At 42.7% G+C, this 25,688-nt stretch overlaps 1 protein-coding gene across 2 annotated transcripts in view; it reads left to right on the top strand.

The window, feature by feature from the left end:
- Positions 1-1,387: 1,387 nt before the first annotated feature.
- The window catches only part of LOC126251989 (zinc carboxypeptidase-like), a 66,641-nt gene continuing 42,340 nt past the window's right edge, over positions 1,388-25,688 (top strand). Inside the window, exons 1-4 of one of the 2 annotated variants that reach the window (XM_049952769.1) lie at positions 1,388-1,453; positions 10,246-10,405; positions 18,479-18,615; positions 24,065-24,140. In XM_049952769.1, coding sequence (XP_049808726.1) covers positions 10,253-10,405; positions 18,479-18,615; positions 24,065-24,140 — 366 coding nt within the window. In that variant the 5' untranslated portion in view covers positions 1,388-1,453; positions 10,246-10,252. The remainder of the gene's footprint in view (positions 1,454-10,245; positions 10,406-18,478; positions 18,616-24,064; positions 24,141-25,688) is intronic. The other variant, XM_049952770.1, reaches the window with a different exon arrangement.

Below are 25,688 nucleotides of genomic sequence, written 5' to 3'. Positions count from 1 at the left end.
TATAATAAGTATGCTGAAAGAAAACAGCGAGGATTTCATCTGTAAGATTGTTACACCTTGGAATGCTTCAGGCAAATGAAAAATAGGAGTGGATAATCCCTGAAAGAAAGAAATAGTAAAATAAAATAGTTTGAATTCGGATGGGATATAAAGTGCTGTACTTCAAAGAAAATTAGATGTAAACCAAGCACGAAATGAAGCTTAACTAACAGGCTATATTAAAATATCCTTTTAGGGTAACAAGGGATCTGTATGTAACTGGGTTGCAAATTTGTGGAATGGCAGGGGGGGGGGGATGATTGTTACGTTGGTTAACAAACTGAATTTTTCTGGGTAAGTTATGACCTTAGCAGAGTAATAGGCAGCAAAATCGGGACATATTTCGGTGAATAAGAACGAACAATGAAATATGTGAAGAACTGCAGAAGGATAGGTGCAGCAGACTATGGTGTCTGCTGATGATGATGGCGACGATATCCCTAACTCGTTAAAATACAAGGAAAAAACTGAAGAAGAGGAGAAAGAAACTTGACCGTTGGTAACTTGTTTTATCCGTAGATGCCATGAAACGCTGCTAGATTTAGTTGAGCTGTAAACAATTTTGCGCCTCATTGCGACAGTGATAGTATGAGAAAGTTGTTTGGGATTTCCGTTCTGATTCACCATATCACTGAGTATACTGCGTTATTGCGTAATATAGTTCTCAGGTTCAACGCTCTTTCAAGTAATTCGAATAATAATTCTTAAAGTATTCTTTACATTATAGGAATTATTGTCATGAATTTAATACCATAGCTTCCGGAATTCATATTTTGAAACTTTAAAGCTGATGACGAAACGTGTTGCTACACTTTGCATTATCAAACATTTATTAAAAATTGTAAGGGAGGGGGTTGAACTTATGTCACATAATATCGAAATCAACAGCAGTATAAATGTTCCAAAATTCTGAAACTGCAGTACTGCGACACTTCTGTGTAATGTTTGTTTGGTTTTCTTATCTGGTGTATAGCAATGATGATGAATATCTGTCGTACTCTTTTGCTGCTTTGTAACTTAGAACTCGAGTACAAGAAGCTTACCTCTAAAAGCACCTGAAGGTAATTTTCTAGTTGAGCTGTGAACAATTTTGCGCCACATTGCGACAGTGATAGTTAGTACGAGAAAGTTGTTTGGGATTTCCATTCTGATGCACCATATCACTGAGTATATTGCGTTACTGTGTAATATCATTCTCAGATTAAACGCTCTTATCGATGCCTACCACTATGAAAAGAACCTTTTATCTCGATTGGTTGTTTGCTTAGTTCAAGGCCGTTTTTAAAAGACGAGTGAATACTGTCGGAAACTGGGACAGATGACGTTCATTATATGATTGCCTGCGGATTTCATTCTATATAAAAGCGATATATCTCCGAGGTTACTCACTTGCTATTACAGGACAACACAGTAGGTATGATTACCGAGCTCTCTGTAGTATCGCACTAAAATAGATCTAAAGTAATGATAGTTTGTAAGTGAGACGTAATTTTAGTTTTAAGCTGTCATTGTAGTAAAGCAAGAAATTGTAGCAAGCTAAAATTTCGTAGTTGTCTACTGTTAAGTGCTGTGGTCCTTAACTATATTAGCAATAATTTGGTGTTTGCCAAAAGTTAAAATTTTGCAATTTGGAAGTATAAGTATCACTATATGATCAAAAGTATACGGACACGCCCCAAAACATATGCTTTTCATATTAGGTGCATCATGCCTCCACCTGCTTCTAGGTACTTCATATCAACCACCTCAGCAGTCATTAGACATCGTGAGAGAGCAGAATGGGGCGCTCCGCGGAAATCACGGACTTCGAATGTGGTCAGGTGATTGTGTGTCACTTGTGTCATACGATTGTACCCGAGATTTCCACACTCCTAAACATCCCTAGGTGCACTGTTTACGATGTGACAGTGTAGTGGAAACGTGAAGGGACACGTACAGCACAAAGGCGTACAGGACAAAGGCGTAATGTGTAATAGGCAGACATCCATACACACCATCATACAGGAATTCCACGCTGCATCAGGATCCGCTGCAAGTACTATGACAGTTAGGCGGGAGGTGAGAAAACGTGGATTTCATGGTCGAGCGGCTGCTCATAAGCCACACACATCACGCTGGTAAATGCCAAACGACGCCTCGCTTGGTGCAATGAGCGCAAACATTGGACGAGTGAACCGTGGAAAAAGGTTGTGTGGAGTGACGAATCACGGTACACACTGTGGTGAGCCGATGGAAGGGTGTGGGTTTGGCGAGTGCCCGGTGAACGTCATCTGGCAGCGTGTGTAGTGCGAACAGTAAAATTCGGAGGCGTGATGTTAGGGTGTGGTCATGTTTTTCATGGAGGGGGCTTGCACCTCTTGGTATTTTGCGTGGCACTTAAAGCACCTTCTTGCTTCCCACTGTTGAAGAGCACTTCGGGGATAGCGGTTGCATCTTTCAACACGATCGAGCCCCTGCTCATAATTCACGACCTGTGGCGGAATGCTTACACAACAATAACGTCCCTGTAATGGACAAGCCTGCACGGAGTCCTGACATGAAGCACATAGAAGACCATTGGGATGCTTTGGAATACCGACTTCGTGCCAGGCCTCACCGACCGACATCGATACCTTTCCTCTGCGCATCACTCCATGAAGAATGGGCTCCATTCCCCAAGAAACCTTCCAGCACCTGATAGAACGTATGCTTACGAGAGTGGAAGCTGTCATCAAGGCTAAGAGTGGGCCAACGCCACATTGAATTCCAGCGTTACCGATGGAGGGTGCCACGAAATAGTATATCATTTTCAGCCAGGTTTAGGGATACTTTTGATCACATAGTTTTTTAATAAAGTGCCCATTGTTAGAAGCAAGTGGATGCTACGCAATTATCGCTCACCGACGGAACGATTAAGCCGATAAATTTTTAGTAATGGTGAGCAACGTTGAAATTTTCGTCAGATTTTCAGGTTTCCTTTATGAGCCACTTACACCTGATTTTGGGTTATTATATCTCAACAACGTAACATTTCATCGCATCATCTCACATCATTTTCCATCTGACGTAGAGTATTATTCATATAATAACATAGAAGTCGACAGAATACGAAAGCTGGACTTTTATTTGAGTCCTCGTTTGGCCAGGGTTTTCCCACGTAATACTAGTTAAAGGAAAGGTCCTTCTCAGTAGTTACGAAGAATGTCTAAAGAAACATTTGAAAAACATGAATTTAATCTCTTTTAATAAACCTAATGTTATATCCCCCATCAGTGTTGTGCAAGGCAAATAATGAATCGTTCGTAGATAAATTGACATTTAGTACGATACAATTGTCAAAGTTAATAATAGCGCCTAAGAGTATTAAGATATGCAGCAGAGGAACTGGTCATTGTTTTTCTGGTCCACGACTACTGTACGTAATTGACGGTCTTGCACAATGTAGTGTTCCAGATTTTGCTAGCGCATCAGATTTCTATGTGCTGCAGCCTTCTGTCGCTATTTTCAAACGTCTCCGAGACAGAAGTCGCTAACGCACAAATTTGCAATAGCGATCGACAATGAAGTTGCCCTTCTCGACAGAAGAATATGAGGGACGTCAGTACAAAGAGAGCTGGGGTGTTTTTCTCATATTACGGCGTGCTTTTTGGAAGACTATTGGAGAAGTACCACTGATTAGACCAGAGGATGACTCCTGCATTGCTGGAGCTGAGGATCATTTATCAAGACCTCAAAGATACAGCAACACATTAGTATTTCTTTCATTTGTGTTTCAACAAATCGGTAAATTTCGTGACCATATCAAGAATTCAGGAGAACATGAATTCGGATGCAACTAGGAAACGATCTCCGCCCAGACAGCATTCAATGTAATTAACAATTTCGATTTATTCCTTTCAACGCAAATCATCGCACCCTTTCTCTTCATCTTGTAACCTGAGAAATCACTGGTGACAAAAAAAAAAAATATTATCAAACCACTTCAGTTTGTGTATGGCACAATGTCTTTAATAAGGAAGAACGAGCTCACGTGTGACGTCAGGGCAACTGCGCCGCAGCAGAATCTGAAGGCGAGATCATCCTTTTACCTGTAACGGTAACAAAAGAAATTATTTGTCAGGAGAGGTGGAGGAGGACTTTGAGGGTATAGTTCATGCTCACTTTGTGCCAATATTCTGGGTGAGATTCCATCTATGTAGTCTCTTATGAAATGAGGAGGTGTTACAATTTTGTTGGTGAGTCGTCTATGGTATGGGGATGCTGTTTCCAGGAATCCACTTTCTCCTATCGAAATGGTACAGACTATGTACTGTCTCCGTAATATCCCCTCGTTTCTCTGTTTCATTACCATGAATACTGCTGTATAGTCAAGTGAAGACATCCTAGAATGATGTCAAGATGGTTGCTGGTAACCTATGAAGCGTCGAACATTTGTTCATGGTGTTTACAACGCGTTGCTCTCCCGCCCCAGCCTTAGGTGATGTTTCATTCAGCTGCATGTTGGATGGCGTTAACAACCTCAATGCCGAGGCGGGCTGCCGGTGGCAGGCGACGACCATGCTCAGTGCGAGAATTTGGTCTCTCACTGGCTACTGAAGTGTCCTCGGTTCCACTGCAGATTCTACAATGACGCTTGATGACCCATTAGTGATGTATGTTGTGTAGTCGGTTGATCTCCTCGCTACTGCCCTGGTTGCTTTCATCGCCTAGAGGTGCTTGGGCGGTGAAAAGAAACATGAACCCGGGGAGGCCTATTACTGATTTCCACGTTGGAGCTCAGTTCTGGAAGCTCTCTGTGATGTGATGTTGTGTGAGACAGTCAGCTTCTCCATCATTACATGGCAGTCGGCGAGCTTAATGAAGTTTATCAGGTAAATACCATCATCTCGAGTACATCTTCAGCTAGTTCATAGACTGTGCTGGAACATCATTCACTACAGTATCGTAATCGTAGAACTGAATGCTACTGCTGTGAATAGCATCATTCCCGATGGTCAACCGACGAGACCTGGAAAACTGGAGTATTTAAACGAAGGTCGAGGTGTGCACCAACAAAGAAAAGCTTGCCCTCCCAACACCGACGTTCCGGCAGGCTAGGAAACCATTTTTGAAAAAATGAAGTAGCGAGTTCTATGACCCATTAGGCGACAGCTAGTGTGTTGGTCACCCAGCAACTTGGCACCAGAATAACTTCTTTCAGCAGTAGGCATACTCGTGTGAGGCGGCGACAAGCTAACAAAACCTCTGAGCATCGCCGCTCCGGCCATTCTGCATCGTCTTCTCGAAGACCCACCAGCTGCCGCCTGCTCTCGACCGCGTCTGGTCCGTAGGTACATTCTGTCACTCTACTGTAAATTTTAACGGTCGTCATTTCGGGTAAAGTCTAGTAACGAAGCTAGGATTACATCGCGGTTTCTGTCGTTCGGCGATCAGATAAGCATCAGCACCAACCGTGCGGTAAGGTTCACCGAAATCTGCCACTCCATTTGTTGCCGAACCTCAGTATTCTCTCTCCAAAGTGTTCACAGTTAAGCCTACGCAGTTATAGGTGACTTTTGTTTCTATATCTTGCGCTGTGAATGTGTCTGTAAGTGGAGGCTGCCCTCAGTTAAGAGAACATTGTTCTGCGCTGATCACAGTATATATCTCTTTGTGCTACTTTATAAATTATTTATTTGTGTTGTGAATTCTACCACCTTTTCTCAGTATCCATTGAAATCAGGGGCTCCCTGCAAGAAGAGTCGCAGTCTACGCCTTCCCACATTTCGATACTGGGTAGTATAATATAACGTGAGGTCCCTATAGCCTATCAACATTTATCTCGCCCGCTAATTGAAGCAAGCTCTTTTCATTCAGGCCTCCTAGGCTACGAAAACAGCAGTGGCTGTCAGTGTAGAAGAGGAAGTGCAGTATCATATAAACTTCAATGGAACTAGCGAAAGAAATTTTCTCGTTGCTTGGTTAGCAAACTCTCTCCTCGTCCTTCTATTGACATAAATATAAAATAATTTAACAGGTTGGTAATTAACGTAGTTCACACAACGATAATAACACTCGCCATTTTTTCAAGTAAATCTGATACAAAAACATGAGTGCGCCTTTATTTGTACCTGATCATTTCAACATCCACCAGGAGGGGGCAAATTACGTCCGTCTTTCCCATTTTCATTTATGTCAAGACAACTGAAAAATTAGACTGCAACTGAGATAAAACTGCAGACATGGAGGCTAAATCGTTAGTAAAAGATACCTGACGAGAATAATAAAGATACAAAAGCTACATAAAACCACTAAACTGAACAGAATTATGTCGACATCGGGGGAATGTGTGATATATTACTGGTGAACATGAGGACACGGCGACGGTCGACCACTCTCTGTATCGAGATACAACACGACAGCCCGGGCAACATGCGATCTTGCATTATGTTGTTGAAAGATAAAGTCACAGAGACCTCGAAGACAGGACACAGCCATTGGCCTTAACAAGTCAGTTGTGAAACGCCAGCTGCCCGCACTACTGTCTATGTGAATCTGATGTGACCTTGCTGTGACGCAGTGGCAACCCGTACAGTCGCGCCGGTTGCAGTCAGACAAAGTTTGTTCTCGTACGTTCATCCTCGTGCTGTACGTGATACCGTGACTCTTCCAAAAAGACGACATATCGCTACTCCTGTGTCGGAATGTGTCGTTGGGCCGTGCTGTCTGTGCGTCTCTCTCAGCTCTCCCGTGCTGGATATCCGTGGTGCTTCAGAAGTTGTCACGAACTCAATGGAAAGCGATACGTACATATAAAGATGGCGATAGTGTGCCATACACAAGGCATAGAAGGGCAGTGAATTGGCTGAGCTGTCATTTTACTCAAGTGATTCGTGTGGAAAGGTTTCCGATGTGATTATGGCCACGCAACGGGAATTAACAAATGTTGAGTGGTAAGTGGAACTAGACGCGTGGGACATTCCACTTCAAAAATCGTTAGAAAATTCAGTATTCTGCCATTCACAATGTCAAAAGAATACTGGGAATACCAAATTTCAGGCAGTATCCCTCACCACGGGCAAAGCTATGGCCAGTGGTCTTCACTTAACGACCGAGAGCAACGGAGTTTGCGCAGACTTTTCAGTGCTAACAGACAAGCAACATTACTTGAAATAACCGCGGAAGTCTATGTCGGACGAACGGATGACGTATCCGTTAGCAAGGTGGTGCGCAATTAGGCGTTAATGGGCTATGGCAGCAGACGACCAACGCGAGTGCCTTTGTTAACAGTACAACATAGTCTGCAACGCCTCTCCTGATCTCTTGACCATATTGGTTGGGCGCCAGGGGCTGGATAACCATGGGCTGGTCAGATGAGACCCAATTTCAGCAGGTAAGAACTGATCGTGAGGTTCGAGTGTGGTGCAGACCCCCGAAGTTGTGAACCCAACTTGTGCAGGGTGGTGGTGGCCCTATAATTGTGTGGGCTTTTTTACATGGAATGGACTGAGTACGCTGGTCCAACTGAGCAGATAACCGACTGTAAATGGTTATTTTCGGCTACTTGAAGACCATTAACCGCCATTCATGGACTTCATCTTCCCAAACAACGATGCAATTTTAAGGAATGACAATGCGCCGTGTCATCAGGCCACACTTGTTCGCAATTAGTTTGAAGATATTGTGGACAATTCGAGCTAATAATTTAACAACCCAGATCGACCGACATGAATCTCATCAAACATTTGTGGGGCGTAATCAAGGGGTCCGTTTGCGCACAAACTCCTACACTGGCGCCGGCCACTATGGCCGAGTGGTTCTAGGCGCTTCCGTTCGGTACTGCGCTGCTGCTACGGTCACAGGTTCGAATCCTGCCTCGGGCATTGATGTGTGTGATGTCCTTAAGTTAGTTAGGTTTAAGTAGTTCTAAGTCTAGGGGACTGATGACCTCAGATGTTAAGTCCCACAGTGCTCGGAGCCATTTGAACATGCACTGGCAACAATTCAGCAATTGTGTACGGCTACAGAGAAAGCACGGCTAAATATTTTTGCTGGACACTTCCAATGACTTGTTGGTACTTCAGTCCAGTGACTCATTTTAGAATCACACGAAGAATTGAGCACAAGAGATCGCCATAAGGAGTTTCTGACAGTTTATAGTAGTTGTTGTTGTTGTTAGACATTAGGTTGTGTTCTCTGCAGGATTTGTAAACGTTCCAATTTCTGGACTTTTAAGTGGTGTATAACAGATTAAAGCTATTTGGGATATATAGTTAGTTATTCAAGTACATAATTTTATGGTGGGTAAAATTCTATATATTCTTAGAACTATTTGTATTACATGTGGACAGTTAAGCCGCACTTTGGCGGTCATGCAGCATCTTGGAACGGAAGACGGTGTTCTTGTAAATGAACTGAGTTTTTTTTTTAATATCTTAACCGCTGGGTGGTTATAAGTAAAACACAGCTACTCACACAGGTCCAGTATTGGCTGCAGTGATCGTATGGCAGCGAAATCTGATAGATATTCTGATGCATTAATGCGGAATCGATATAAACTGGTAAAAAGTCAGTTCTAGTATTGGCCACCAGGTGCAAACTTGGTGGTGTGAATGCAAGGGAGACATGCTGAAATGTTTCCATGTATAATGGATTAGGAATGGAGTTTGGGCAGAAAATGACAAACAGTTGAGAAACGCATATTGTTGATGTTATTATTAAATGGCGCTTACACAATTTGTTTAGTACGAGCACTGGAGATGTCGACGAGATGTCGTACATTGCCACATTTTCACCTGGTGGCCAAAACTGAAAGTAATTTTTTTCAGCGTGTGTGGGTTGCACATTAACACATTAGAATATCTACCAAGTTTTGCTGCCATAGAGTCTAAACCATTTCTGGCGAACATTAACAGAATTAAAACAAACAAGAAATACATATTTCATACTTTAGAACTCAATACCATTTAAGAAGTAACCTATGTATGACACGACGCCAGTAGAGGACTACTAGCTCACAGCATATTTTCATACTGGTATTATCACTGTGCAATTATATTATATATATATATATATATATATATATATATATATGTGTGTGTGTGTGTGTGTGTGTGTGTGTGTGTGTGTGTGTGTGTGTGTGTGTGTGTGTGTGTGTGGGCTGTTGAGTAGTGTAATTAGACCGCAAATTAAGTAGTCCATTTCTCTGTGTATCAATACGGATTGTCAATCTTGTCTACAAGGAATGATGTACAATTTGCAGCCATGTAACATGGCATAAGCACACAGAACAGTGCTCATATAAATCCTAACTAACGCTGACCAGAGATGACTGTCTCGTCTTGTCAATCACAGTCGATTTCAGACCTGAGAGGAAATGCTGTCAGTGAATACAAATCCATCTCAGCTAGATTCCTAACAAATATTTAAAATGTAAGTACATGTAATGAGAGCTGGGTATCTCGTAAAACGCCATTACTCACAGAGCAATATAATTTTCAGGTCTTCGGTAGGCGATACAACAGAGAAGCTCGACAGTAGCTGACTGGAGGTTGTATTGTAATCCGATGAATTGCTAAAATGACGCAAGGTATCGAGTGCACCAACAGCCCAAAGAGGTGTTTAAATTGCAGTGTATTAGAGGCTGTAGCTGATCTGAGGCAGAACCTAGTTCTATGATGTTTTGTATTGGAGGACGGGGAGGGGTTTGTTTCTCATACCGTGACATGGGTTCATTCATTCAAGTAAAGTAGAATGAACCAAGATTTTAGGATTTTCATTTCAACGTTTTCGCTGACCAGTTGTTGGCTTTTCTTCCACATTTCATGACGAGTGTGTTGTGGGTACTCCCCCTTCTAAGATGGCAGCAGCTGTGTTCAAGGGTTCTGCACACATGTGTTCCTAGTTTAGTGAATACTCACACATCATATTGCCCCTTGAGTGGTGCAATGGATAACCCATCCATAATCCCACAGAAAATCTGCCCACCGGAAGATTGGGTAAAATGTAACAACCAATTTCTTCTCCGTTTGGTAGCTCTGCAGGAACTGCTCATCAATTAATGGCTTCCACTTGACACGAAGTACCAGAAAAATTGGTGACCTCTCTTCCTTGCCGAAATGCAGCTGTTGCCAAGGCTAGAGGCGGTGTTACACCATACTAGCTGATATCTTCAGGTGATGACTAATCTTGTCTGGTATGGTTATCTTTGTACTGTCTGGTTAAAATGGGAAGACATCTGTACTTCAGTTCCAGGATGGTGCATGGAGTTTTGGTGTTCCTCGTGGCTAGTGTGGTGCTGGCTGCTGGAGAGAAGGTGCGCTATGACGACTACCGCGTGTACCGGGTACTGCCAGCCAATGTGGACCAGCTGCAGTTCCTCAATGGGCTCACCAAGTACCACAGTGATGTGAGTATTCCTTCACCAGCGACTACAGTACGGCTTGTTTCTGCAGAGTTCTTCTAGTCACAGTGTTCAGCTGACATCGGTCTTTCGGCAACAGTATTCCACATTCTCTAAAGACAGCTGCTGAATATTTTCTCTCCAATCAATAGCTTATTCAAAAAGCATGTGAAAACGAGCTTGTAATCTTCCTACGCTATAACATTATAGGAGTGTCTGCTGTCACTTAAGGATTTTCTAGACTCCCAAGTTTCCTAGAAGACAAGGGACTAGTCCTTGTGATGATTCTCCAGTGACGGTCTTTCGAATCCCACTTTAGGTCGACTTAGATATTCGTAATCTTCGCTTGCTTTGTGTTATTATTTGACTTCAGTCTTTGGGTAGACTGTCGAATGCCACGTAAGGGGTATAGTTAATTTCTCAAGGAGCTCATTGTCTCTTAGTAGGCTGATACCAGCGATTCCAGTCTTTGGTCATCAGACTAAATGTATATGTGATACTCATAATGAAAGAAAATACCTATTTGAAGGTGTAACGTGTTAAACAGGTAACACATCTTCCACTGAATTCCTGAAACAATGCCGGTTCACTCGATATGTCACACAACATATCGAGTGAAACTGTACGAATACTATCAATATACATAGCCACTAAACAAGCCAGCATTTCGTGACTATAAACCACTAACACTTACACTCGTAACTGCACTATGAGATGCAGTTTTGAGGGAAGGAGAACTTTACAATGGCATGCGCATCCCGCGCGGCGCGAAACCTCACAGCAAGACACCTAGCAGACCCAATGAGACATCGGAGTCACTGCCTAGGCCGCCAGCAAAAGCCGGCCTTGTCCCTCCTTTTAACGACAACCATTCAGAAAGCCTTTCTACAGCAACACGGCGGGAAAAGCCAGATAAACGTCTGGAGAAACCCTACTCAAAACATTGGTGACCAGCTGTAACTACCTGTGTTAAAACTCGCATGGAAGTAAAAGCTGTTTATCTCTCTGCCCTACGAGAGAAACAACACCTGTGATAGGTCACAAAAACTCTAGAGGAAGGAGTTATAACAAGTATGAACACTCCGATTGGCCAAAAAGAAAATGCGTGGGCACCAGCTTTGATATAGACAAATTGCAGACAGAATAACTCTCTTCTTCTCTTGCAGTAAATCATCAAGTGTCTGAGCCAGCCGACTCGCACCGCACTGAGACGACTGCGAGAGTCATTATTTGAACACTTGTTCACAGGCTCTTCGTAACTCATAAGGAGTGAAACTGCAAACTTCCCTAGTATGGATAATCGCACCAAGCACTGACAACGCTAGTGAGTGATTTGAGGGCAACAATGTATGCACTATTCCAGCCAAATACCGTGTACCATGCCAGTTAGCTAGGGAATAACTAGGAGTATCGGTTTCACCGAAGATGTAGGAAATGTATCCAACTGGTGTTTAACAGTCGAGAGAGATTTAGAATAGATTCTCAGGTTGACAGGTGGCGCCGACAGCAGCCACTGCCGCCGTCAATCAAAGGTAAACATGCGCGCTCGCCGTGCACCAGGAAGTAATATCCAATTGACAGTCAGAGCTGTGGTCATCTCGATCTCTCCTAATTTTTGTACATTTAAGCGTGACCTGTAGTTAAACATATTCACAACTGTCAGGCTAAATTGAAACAGCAATGAGAGATGTCCGATCTAATAGAAAGGATTGATCAGCTACTGTAGAATGCTTTATACCCTCAAGTTATTAAAATGTTTTTATTGCGTACTTCTTTCTGGTTGCTCTTTACCGTCCCTATCCATTATTTGATTATTTTAGTTGTGCATTTTAGCTTAACTAATATCTCTCGCCTCAATTGTATTTGATTTGTTTGTATTTTTATCGATCTGCAGACGTAGTCATCAAACACCTCACCATTAAGGAACTTTATGATTGGAATTTCGCTTCACAGTGGTGAACACCCAATATCAATATTTTTTTCCATCCTGTACGTAATTTTTTTAACATATCTATGTCACGAAGCCAAAATCTAAGATTTTAATTTTTTGCTGAATCTGTACACTAATTTCTGTCAGCCATAACGTTTCCTTTGTAGGGAGTGTAGTCGAACTGACATTGGTATCATTTTCTGATTACATTACTTTTCGTGCTGCTGCACTCTTCTTAACTCTGCATGCATGAGATGGTATGTTCCTACGTTGCAGGTCATAGATTCAACACCATATTCCTAAAACACCCACAAAGTGTCCTTGCGCAACTGTGGTAGGAAGATAGATCTGAACCAGTCTCATACTTATTAGGGAGATCATAATAGAACCTAAACATATTTGAGTTCCAATATGCAAAGAACTGTTACTCATAAAGACTTCAATTGATTATTAATTTATTAAAATGAATGCTGAAGACTACCAGCCCTGTTTACGAGACGAAAACAGATCTCACTGTCAGTATCATCACTGACAGGAGTGACTGTGTACCTTTGGTACACAGCCGAGTGGAGGCTCAGAAGTTTCTGCTACCGTATAGGCTGCAGATTGCTTGATTTGTGTTATAGGGTGGTGGGTTTCTGGTTACGATTAACAGGTCAAGGGTCCATTGGAGGCGGATACACGGGTAGTGGGGCTATGTACAATGGACTGGGCGGATATTTAGGTTGGAGGGTCTCAGCTAAACACAAAAAGGTCTTAGTCTCAAAGGATGTAGGGCAAACAAAGGCTAGGGTGCAACTAGAAGCCATATTTTAGTTGTAAATTTTCGTAGTTGTGTTGGGAAAAAATTAGAGAGCCAACCGCTAACAGAAAGCTCTGAAGCCTAAGTCGTTGTAGACAGTGAAAGCTGACTGACTCCAGAGATAAGTTCAGCAGAAACTTTTACAAAAAACCTAGTGGTGTCCAGCCGTAATGGATTAAATATAGTTGGTGGAGGTGTGTTTGTAGTGAAATTGTGGTCTACAGTTCCTGTGAGTTATTGCTAGTAGAGGCTATACACGACAATATGAATAAATTTATAATTGGTTCCTTTTAACCACTCCCTGACGCAGATGATACAGTTGCCGAAACATTCATAGAATTATTGTGACTAATTTCAAATTGGTACCACACTCAATAGATACGCCACTCATACAACAATAGTCGGTGGTGACTTCAGTGCATTCTCCGTATGTTAGAGAAAACGCATTTTTAAAGTTGGTGTTAGACATAAACCAAGGCCCGAAATTTTACTCAATGCTTTCTCCTAAATGTATTTTGAACAATTAGTTCAAGAGCCTCTTCGAAGTGTAAAAGGTTGCCAATACATACTTGATCTTTTAGCAAATACGGCGCATCATGTGTGATTATAGGGTGTCCCGGCGTAGGAAAATCTTGAATAGTTCTCGTATGAACAGACGGTGGTCACAAGCTTGTTATAGTGAGATTGACCATCTAAATCCACCAAAAATAAACACAAAAATCATGTTTAAAACAGAAGATAGAAATTTGATTGACACCTTCCTAAGAGACAGTCTCCACCTCTTCCCAACTAACTATGTAAGCGTAGACTAAATGTGGCCTCAGTTCAAAGAAATGGTATCGTCATGGTGCAGTGGTTAGCACACTGGACTCGCATTCGGGAGAACGACGGTTCAAACGCGCGTACGGCCATCGTGATTTAGGTTTTCCGTGATTTCCCCAAACGGCTTCTGACAAATTTCGGGATGATTCCTTTGAAAGGGCACGGCCGACTTTCTTTCCCATCCTTCCCTAATCCAATGGGACCGATGACCTCGCTGTTTGGTGGTTCAAATGGCTCTGAGCACTATGGGACTCAACTGCTGAGGTCATTAGTCCCCTAGAACTTAGAACTAGTTAAACCTAACTAACCTAAGGACATCACAAACATCCATGCCCGAGGCAGGATTCGAACCTGCGACCGTAGCGGTCTTGCGGTTCCAGACTGCAGCGCCTTTAACCGCACGGCCACTTCGGCCGGCTCGCTGTTTGGTCCCCTCCCCAAAAATCAAAAACCAAAGTAACCAATAGCGTCGGCGATAATTGATAAATATATACCAAATAAATTAGTGATGGAACTGGTCCATCATGGTTCACAAAACAGGTCAGATCACTAGATCACTGTTACAAAAGCAACGAAAAATGCTTGTCGAATTTAACAGAATGCTAAATGCTTAAGATCGCTATCGTTTTTCAGCAGCTCGAAATTTAGCAGGAACTTCAGTGCGAGATGCTGTTAATAGTTCCACAACGAAATTCTCTCTCGAAATCTGTCAGAAGCCCCAAACACATTTTGGTTGTATGTAAAGTATGCAAGCAGTAAGATACATTCAGTATCTTCACTGTACCAGAACAATGGCAATGGTACCGATGGCAGTGCCAATAAAGCAGAATTAAGAAGTACGGTATTCCGAGATTTCTTCACCAAAGAAGACGAAGTAAACATTCCAGAATTCGAATCAGGCACAGCTGCCAACAAGAATATCTTACAAGTAGATATCCTCGGTGTAGCGTAGCAGTTTAAATCAGTAATAACAGGTCTTCCGATTCAGTTTCGTACCAAAGTGGTTCCTTTCAGAGATGCTGATATAATAGCTCCGTACTTAGCAATGATATACAATCGCTCGCTCGACGAAAGTTCCGTACCTGAAGACTGGGAAATTGCGTAGGTCACACCAATACTCAAGAAAACGAATAGGAGTAATCCGATGAATTACAGACCCATGCCACTGAAGTCGACTTGCAGCAGGGCTTTCGAACATATACTTCGCTTGAACGCTATGAATTACCTCGAATGTAACGCTCCACTGACACATACTTGGAACAGATTCAGAAAATATAATTATTATGAAGACAATTAGCTCTTTATACTCACGAAGTAATGAATGATATTGGCAGGGAATGTCGAATTGATTCCATATTTCCAGATTTACAAAAGGCTTTTGTTACCGTTCTCCAGAAGCGGCTTCTAACTGAATTGCGTGGCTATGGAGTATCGTCACTGTTGTGAGATTGAATTAGTGCTTTCCTGTCAGAAAGGTCAGAGTTCGTAGTAAATCACAGAAAACCATCGAGTAAAACATAAGTAATATCTTAGTTCCCCAGGGAAGTGTTAGAAGTGCTCTGCTGTTTCAGATCTACATAAACGACATAGGAGACAATCAGAACAGCCCTCTTATATTGTTTGGAGATGATGCAGTCATTTACCAGCTTGTAAAGTGACTAGATGGTCAAAATCAAGTACAAAATAATTTAGAGAAGATACTGTATGGTGCGACAAAAGGCAATTGACTCTAAATAATGAACAGTACTAAAAGGAATCCGCTAAATTTCGGTTACACGATAAATCACACAAAAATTACGGTTGTAAAATTCAGCTGAATACTTAGGGAATACAATTACGATTAACTCAAATTGGCATGATCACATAGATAAAGACTGTGATTTATTCACAGAACAAATAGAAAATGCAACAGCTCTACTAATGAGTCCGCTTACATTACGCTTGTTCACCCTCTTCTGGAGTATGGTTGTGCAGTGTGGGATCCGCATCAGGTAGGATTGACGGATGACGCTGAAAAAGTTCAAAGAAGGGCACTTCATTTTGTAGTATAGCGAAATAAGGGAGATAGTGCCACGGATATGATCCGCGAACTGGGGTGGCAACCACTAAAACAGGCGTTTTTCGTCGCAGCACTATCTTCTCATGAAATTGTAATCACGAATTTTCTCCTCAGATTGCGAAAATACTTTTCTGACGCCCACGTACATAGGGAGGAATGATCATCATAATAAGATAAGAGAAATCGAAACTCGCACGAAACATTTAGGTGTCCGTTTTTCCTACGCGCTATTCGAGATAGGACAGGTAGAGCCGTTAAAGGCGGTTCGATGAACACTCTGCCAGAACCTTAATTATAAACTGTGGAGTAGTCAAGTAGATGTAGATACAGGTAGTAGAAAGGAGAACTAAAACTCACCAAACATCGAAATTAAATATACACTTAATCAGCAGTGATATATATATATACACTACTGGAAATGGAAAAAAGAACACATTGACACCGGTGTGTCAGACCCACCATACTTGCTCTGGACACTGCGAGAGGGCTGTACAAGCAATGATCACACGCACGGCACAGCGGACACACCAGGAACCGCGGTGTTGGCCGTCGAATGGCGCTAGCTGCGCAGCATTTGTGCACCGCCGCCGTCAGTGTCAGCCAGTTTGCCGTGGCATACGGAGCTCCATCACAGTCTTTAACACTGGTAGCATGCTGCGACAGCGTGGTCGTGAACCGTATGTGCAGTTGACGGACTTTGAGCGAGGGCGTATAGTGGGCATGCGGGAGGCCGGGTGGACGTACCGCCGAATTGCTCAACACGTGGGGCGTGAGGTCTCCACAGTACATCGATGTTGTCGCCAGTGGTCGGCGGAAGGTGCACGTGCCCGTCGACCTGGGACCGGACCGCAGCGACGCACGGATGCACGCCAAGACCGTAGGATCCTACACAGTGCCGTAGGGGACCGCACCGCCACTTCCCAGCAAATTAGGGACACTGTTGCTCCTGGGGTATCGGCGAGGACCATTCGCAACCGTCTCCATGAAGCTGGGCTACGGTCCCGCACACCGTTAGGCCGTCTTCCGCTCACGCCCCAACATCGTGCAGCCCGCCTCCAGTGGTGTCGCGACAGGTGTGAATGGAGGGACGAATGGAGACGTGTCGTCTTCAGCGATGAGAGTCGCTTCTGCCTTGGTGCCAATGATGGTCGTATGCGTGTTTGGCGCCGTGCAGGTGAGCGCCACAATCAGGACTGCATACGACCGAGGCACACAGGGCCAACACCCGGCATCATGGTGTGGGGAGCGATCTCCTACACTGGCCGTACACCACTGGTGATCGTCGAGGGGACACTGAATAGTGCACGGTACATCCAAACCGTCATCGAACCCATCGTTCTACCATTCCTAGACTGGCAAGGGAACTTGCTGTTCCAACAGGACAATGCACGTCCTCATGTATCCCGTGCCACCCAACGTGCTCTAGAAGGTGTAAGTCAACTACCCTGGCCAGCAAGATCTCCGGATCTGTCCCCCATTGAGCATGTTTGGGACTGGATGAAGCGTCGTCTCACGCGGTCTGCACGTCGAGCACGAACGCTGGTCCAACTGAGGCGCCAGGTGGAAATGGCATGGCAAGCCGTTCCACAGGACTACATCCAGCATCTCTACGATCGTCTCCATGGGAGAATAGCAGCCTGCATTGCTGCGAAAGGTGGATATACACTGTACTAGTGCCGACATTGTGCATGCTCTGTTGCCTGTGTCTATGTGCCTGTGGTTCTGTCAGTGTGATCATGTGATGTATCTGACCCCAGGAATGTGTCAATAAAGTTTCCCCTTCCTGGGACAATGAATTCACGGTGTTCTTATTTCAATTTCCAGGAGTGTATATATATATATATATATATATATATATATATATATATATATATATATATATCACTGCTGATTTGGTGTAATTTATGAATAAGTAACTGAGACATTTGAATGTATCTATCATTTTATCAGTGACGATGATAAATAACAAAAAAATTCCTATAAATCACGGATAATATAGCGAAGATGCAGTGATAATTTTACCCCTGCGTATGATTTGTTTGGTTAATTGTGTGTGGCTCAATGGCGGAGTGCAAGTCTTCCAATCGGACGCCACTTCGGTGACCTGCCCCCGTCGTAGGTTCGAGTCCTCCCTCGAGCTTGGGTGTGTGTGTCGTCTTTTATGTAAGTTAGTTGAAGTTAGATTAAGTTGTGAGTAAGCTTAGGGACCGATGACCTCAGCAGTTTGGTCCCATAAAACCTTACCACAAACTTCCAAATTTCCGGTGACCTGCGTGTCCCTAACTTCCAACCTACCCCAGTTAACCAACTGGATTAGAGTGGTTATGCTTCCGTTACTTGTTACACATGTTTCAGTTCAGATCCACACGTAAAATCTGCATACACCACAACGCCACTGGATAAAGGCTACCTACTGTCGTTTCACTGTAAAGTACTGAATATACGTAAAAACACGTTATCTTTCAGATTTACTTCTGGAAGGAGCCTAGTGTCGTGAATATACCAGCCGATGTTATGGTATCGCCTAAAATGCAAGCCAGCTTCATGGAGGGCCTAGAAGCAAAAGGCATTGAGTCGTCCGTCTACATCGATGATGTGCAGAGGTAAGCGTTAGCGTGGCCAGAGTAACCTTCAAATTATTTTTCATGTGTAAGTAATACACAGTTGTTAACCTAAAAAGAATACAAGTGGGACAATGAAAGCTATGTTTGTACAGGGTTATTACAAATGATTGAAGCGATTTGACAGCTCTACAATAACTTTATTATTTGAGATATTTTCACAATGCTTTGCACACACATACAAAAACTCAAAAAGTTGTTTTAGGCATTCACAAATGTTCGATATGTGCCCCTTTACTGATTCGGCAGACATCAAGCCGATAATCAGGTTCCTCCCACACTCGGCGCAGCATATCCCCATCAATGAGTTCAAAAGCATCGTTGATGCGAGCTCGCAGTTCTGGCACGTTTCTTGGTAGAGGAGGTTTAAACACTGAATCTTTCACATAACCCCACAGAAAGAAATCGCATTGGGTTAAGTCGGGAGAGCGTGGAGGCCATGACATGAATTGCTGATCATGATCTCCACCACGACCGATCCATCGGTTTTCCAATCTCCTGTTTAAGAAATGCCGAACATCATGATGAAAGTGCGGTGGAGCACCATCCTATGGTACGTTTAGCTCCCTGCTTGCTTTATTCGTCGACTTCTGCGGGCTACGCGTGAAACTTGCCCGCACGCGTTCAACCGTTTCTTCGGTCACTGCAGGCCGACCCGTTGATTTCCCCTTACAGAGGCATCCAGAAGCTTTAAACTGCGCATACCATCGCCAAATGGAGTTAGCAGTTGGTGGATCTTTGTTGAACTTCGTCCTGAAGTGTCGTTGCACTGTTATGACTGACTGATGTGAGAGCATTTCAAGCACGACATACGCTTTCCCGGCTCCTGTCGCCATTTTGTCTCACTGCGCTCTCGAGCGCTCTGGCGGCAGAAACCTGAAGTGCGGCTTCAGCGGAACAAAACTTTATGAGTTTTTCTACGTATCTGTAGTGTTTCGTGACCATATGTCAATGAATGGAGCTACAGTGAATTTATGAAATCGCTTCAATCATTTGTAATAGCCCTGTATTATGAAAATTATTAGTGGGTTTGCACTCCTGTGTGTGCTTTACATGGAGTGAATATTCACACCTCCTTGTTTTTTGTTTTTGTTTATTTGTTTGTTTGAAGTAAATGCGATTACATTTTATAAGTGACCACTCAGCAGTTCCTATTTCTATATGAATATACAATGCAGAGCCAAAATATTATGACCACAGACTACCGCGAAGCTGAATCTCGCCTGGCGACGTAGCAGGTACTCTCCTTATCAGGAGAGTGTGTGAGCGGAACAGAGACGAATAGGGAATCATTCTAGAGACTACTAACTCTAGGGTAAATTGGGAAATCCGCTGAAATAAGTGATTTTAACAAAAGGTGAGTTGTTATGGCCCGACGTCTGCGAACTTGCATCTCGGAAACGGCGAAGCTCGTCCGATGTTTACGTCCTGATGTCATGAGCAGATACCGAAAGTCGTTGAGTGCGCTGAAACCACGTCTTGACGACAAGATGTTGAACGTATAAGTTAAATCACAGTGCATAGGGTTCCACAGCAGATAGCCGCTATGTGTTCCCACGTAACTGGAATCGTAACTGATCATGTTGTTGGTTCAACAACGTCATCAGTTACGATTCCAGTGTACCCGGGATCATAGAGGCTGGGCCGTGGATCAATGGAAACGTTTCGCTTCATCGTGTGTATAACGTTACATCCTGCACCATGTCAATGGTCGTGTCCGCATGTGCTGTTATCCAGGTAAATCACGCTGATAACTTGACCACCAATTTCTCCTTATCTGAATTCGATGGGACACACCTGAAACGATAACGCTCGCGTCCGCAAATCACCTGCCCGTAATTTGTGGGGACTGCGTGACATGTGCGTAGATATACCGCAGCATACCTACGGAAACCTGTCAAGAACTTTTGGTATCCATACCAAGCATAATCGCTGCTGTATTTCTTTCCAAAAACGGGCCAACCCGTCATTTAATAGGTGCTCATGGTGTTTCCTACTCCGTAAGCTGCCTTTACGTTGTGTATTGTAGGCCATTCGTCGGTGGAAAGCTCGGAGAACTGTAAGTCTCCATGCATGCCCGAATTTCTCTAATGTTACAGGCCAGACCACTAAGTGACATTTGTGTAGGAGGGAGTAATGCTTCTCTAGATTCGTCTTGGGACGGCGGCTCTCGAAGTATTAAAAATAAAGCCTTTTATGATACATACGCAATTCCCATAGCCTTTCACATTAGTATTTGATGGGCAATTTTGTCACATTTGCTAACCAGACAAATGAATTACCAGTTTTTTGCTCGGTTGTCAGGATGGTGCACAGTACTCAACAAGTAGTCGCACAAGAATTTGTAGTCCTATTTATTCCGTAGTGCTGTGAATTTGAGACGTTTGCTGTGAAATACTTTCATGTTAAGAACAAACGCTATTGTCTTACTAATTTTAGACGGAGTAGAGGTGAGTTCTTCTAGCTTATTTCGAAGTGAATACGTATTGATTTTCAGGAACCTCTTGTTGGACCCCAGATGGTGCCAGTAGATGATGCCATACCTGAATCGAAGTCGATTGCAAATGATTTAACAATAAACACAACACAGTGGTCGAAAAGTGGTAAGAGATTACCCACAATTCCCACTGATGAAGAAAAATGGCCGGCCGTGGTGGCCGTGCGGTTCTAGGCGCTACAGTCCGGAACCGCGGGACTGCTACGATCGCAGGTTCGAATCCTGCCTCGGGCATGGATGTGTGTGATGTACTTAGGTTAGTTAGGTTTAAGTAGTTCTAAGTTCTAGGGGACTGATGACCTTAGAAGTTAAGTCCCATAGTGCTCAGAGCCATTTGAACCATTCGAACGTAATAAAGTTTTTTTCCCCCTCTGAATAGTCTCTTGCTCCAATTTCAGTCGTCGTTGTGTCGGCCGTTGTGGCCGAGAGGTTCTAGGCGCTTCAGTCCGGAATCGCGCTGCTGCTACGGTCGCAGGTTCGAATCCTACCTCGGTCATGGATGTGTGTGATGTCCTTAGGTTAGTTCGGTTTAAGTAGTTCTATGTCCAGGGGACTGATGACCGCAAATGTTAAGTCCCATAGTGCTTAGAGACATATGAACCATTTGTAGTCGTTGTTTCTGTTCACGTTGTTGTTATGTTCGTTGTTGTGGTAGTGGTCTTGGTAACTATGGTGACGGTGGTCTTCAATACGAAGACTGGTTTGATGCTGCTCTCCAACATAGTCTATCCTCTGCAAGCCTCTTCATTTCTGCATAACTGCAAGAATCTGTCTGTGAACTGTTTGTTCTCCACATCTGACTTCCGTACAACGCTACACTTTAAATATCTGCAGAAAAGACATCCTAACACTAAAATCTTTTATTTAATGGTAACAAATTTCTCTTTGTCGCGAATTTTTTCTTGCCATTGCCAGTCTACATTTTCCATCCTCTTCGCTTTGGACGCCTTTAGATATTTTGCTCCCCATCTACTAGTTTTATTGTTTATTTCCCAATGTAATGGCCTCAACATCACTTGATTTAATTCAGTCACGTTCCATTACCCTTGTTTTACACCTGTTATTATTCGACTACAATCTCTTTTAAAGATCTTCGAAGTCCTTTGCTGTTTATCATAGAATTACCGTCTCACTGACAAACAATAAGGTTTTTATTCATTCTCCGTTAATTTTCATTCCCTTCTCCAATATCTCTTTGGTATCCATCATATCAGTGCATAGACTGGATAACGTCTGGGACGAGCTACAGCCCTTCCGGTTCCTTCTCAACTATTGCTTTCCTTTGACTTAGCCGGCCGCGGTGGTCTCGCGGTTCTAGGCGCGCAGTCCGGCACCGTGCGACTGCTACGGTCGCAGGTTCGAATCCTGCCTCGGGCATGGAAGTTTGTGATGTTCTTAGGTTAGTTAGGTTTAAGTAGTTCTAAGTTCTAGGGGACTAATGACCACAGCAGTTGAGTCCCATAGTGCTCAGAGCCATTTGAACCATTTTGAACCTTTGACTTATTACTGCAGTATAATTTCTGTTCAAGTTGTACATAATCTATTAATCACTGTATTTTACCCTTATACCTTCAGAATTAAGAAGAGTTCATTCCAGTCGACATTGTCAAAAGATTCCTTTAAATCCACAGTATTGCCACACGCGTTTCAACATCTCTCCGGAACCCAAATTTATCTTCCCTGAGACCAACAAACTTTTTCATTCGTCTATTAATAATTCGACTCACCACTTTGTGTTCATCACTTATTAGAGTAATAGTTCGATGCAATTCACGCCTATCGGTACCTTCCTACTATGTAACTGGAATTATTACATTCATCTTAAAATGTGGAGGTATTTAACCTGTCATATATCTTACGTACCAGATGGAATTGTCTGTTATGGACGATTCTCCCAAGGATCATAATAAGTCTAATGGAATGTAGCATACTCCTCGGATCTCAGTGCTCTGTCAGATTCTTCTAGCCTTATGGTATCTCTCATACCTTAAACTACTTCCTTTTCCCTTTCCATAATGTTGTCTTCGAGTTAGTTTCTTTTGCATAGCCTTTTTGTATATTCCTCCACCTGTCAGTTTCCTCTTCTTTGCTCAGTAATGACTTGTCGTCTGAGCTCGTAATATTCATACAGTGTTTTCTGTTCCCCAGAGGTCTCTGTAACTTTTCGGTATCGATCTTTCACCTACTCTTCCTTGGTTACACAACTTTATATTTCCTCTCTCTCCATTTCTACTTAGCCATTTGCGATTTTCTGTTAATTTTATTTTTAGATGTTTGTATTTTCTTTTCTTTATATTTTCTCCTTTCGTCAGTTTAGATCATTATGTCGTCTAATATCCAAGGACATTTACTGACCCGTTTCTTTTTCTTATTTGTTCATATGCTGCCGTCTATATTTCACCATTGAACGCAAAACGAATCAGAAATCTTTTTCGACAAGAATATGAAACATATTTTTCTTTGGTTTTGGAAAACCTTCGTTAAACTTCATCACTGATGCCATGGAAGGCCGAGAATTGTTAGCCTAGTTACGAGTTGCTGGCTCTAAAGCTTTCTAAGAAAGCGCAGACGATGATATGACGACTTGAAGTTTTCATGTAGTAAAGGATAAAGTGATCACATTCCTAACTTAAAACGACGTACTCACCGTTACTGATTCCTCGAGCAGTGACGCAGTAGATTTTCCCTTTGTAAACGCCGTTGCGGAAGGTATATTCTTTCAACCTTAAAAATATTGCAAATACTGCAATTAGCTGTGGCCTAAAGGCCACTGTCATATGACATTTGTCATCTCTTGTTCCATTTGAAATGTACCATTGATGAAAATGTTATAATTAATGCCAGTGGAAGAATGAGCTCTGTTCACCAGCACAGGCAACGTCTCAGTTGTGATCGCCACGGTAGGGTGATAACAACGATTTATTTACTTTCCAGACTCATCGACAACGAGAGACCAATTCGAGAGCCCAAAGCAAGCTTCGCATTCGATGATTACCATAGCCTGGAGGAGGTAAAGTATGATTCTATGTTATCCTAAACACACAATATTTAGAGATACGTGTAACTTGGAATTATAATTTGATAATGGATTCGATTGGGAGGAGCACTGTGTGTGTGCGTGTTTGTGTGTGTGTGTGTGTGTGTGTGTGTGGATCGGTGAGCTGTGGGGGTGGCGGTGAGGGGGGAGAGTGAGGGACACATTTTCAGTGTACAAAAGCGTGTAATATGAATTGTTGCGTTGTGAACGGACGGAAGAACACCCTGCAGGTCCCGTTCAAGGAACTGGGGACATTAGCTTCCGCATCCCACTAAATTTACCCTTTAATGAAATTTGGTATACACAATATTTCTCTTTTTCATACCAAAAGCGCAATTTAGTGAAGCAATACAAGGTATAAGAGTAATCTTCAAAAAGATTTAAAGTCACTAACTTTGGTTCAGAAATGTGTCCATTATTCAGAAACACGTATTTTCAATAGCCTGCCAGTAGTCATAAAGAGATTAACTGCTGATAAAGTTCAGACTTGAAACCGCCTATTCGATCAACAAATTTGTTCGTATAACCTACTGACTTATATTTTATCAATAATATCAAATAACGTGGCTTTTACACGTCTTGTGTCCAGTAACGTGATGAATGTAAGTAAGTACTTCAAACTTTGTTTCTCTTTGATAATGCGTGACTTCAGCTGCCACCATCATATGCACCCCATTTAATTGTACATTTAGACGCTTTGTGAAATGTTTGTTATTAAATCAAAATATGTTTCAGATTTTTTTATTTACTCCACATTTTGAGGATCATTTACCGTAGGATCTGTGGGGTCGTAAAAAGATCTCTATTTCGCAAATGTGTGTTATGTATTCTTGTTTTAAGATTTGTTGTACATCCCTGAGCCTCTGCTCTCTATGAATCTATGGAGGAAAATATAAGTTTAATCTTATCTGTTTTTACGGCACTCTCGTATAGAACTGTTTGCGACAAGGAGAAGTTTCCACCTGTAAGCAGTTGACGTTTTGATGTGTTTAAGAAGGCCAATTGAAACCTAGCATTAAAAGGAGAGATTTAGTTCTAGGTCCCAGGGGTTTTACTCTGAGCTACTTAAATGAACTGCCTGAATGAGATATTCATTAATCCATCCAGTGGAAAGTACCTTTAATTTGTAACATAGAATAGCTTATGGCAATGGAAGAAATTGCACATTAAATTAGTGGTCCTCAACCATACTACATGTGAAGTTACAACGGAGCGCGATGATGGCGAGCACCGCCCGCCATTAGTATAGGGAATACTTTACATCCATGCTTTTAAAACTGACAACGCTGGTCATTACCCACCACAGGAACTGGACAGGTGTATCTGTAAGCGATATTTCTATCAACGCAAAAAAGTTAGAGATAGCTTTCCTACCACTATTCGGAATGTTGAAGTGTTGCCGCTTTGTTCACAACGTCTCACTACGTTTTGCTGTAGAAATTACAAATTTGATGTGTTACCAAATATTTTAGTCTGTGCATGAACGGCCATGTCGAAATACGGTTTCGAACAACTGTAGGT

Source organism: Schistocerca nitens, chromosome 4 (genome assembly GCF_023898315.1).
Source record: "Schistocerca nitens isolate TAMUIC-IGC-003100 chromosome 4, iqSchNite1.1, whole genome shotgun sequence".
NCBI classification, from domain to species: Eukaryota; Metazoa; Arthropoda; class Insecta; order Orthoptera; family Acrididae; genus Schistocerca; species Schistocerca nitens.
This window is presented reverse-complemented; position numbering and strand designations above follow the sequence as displayed.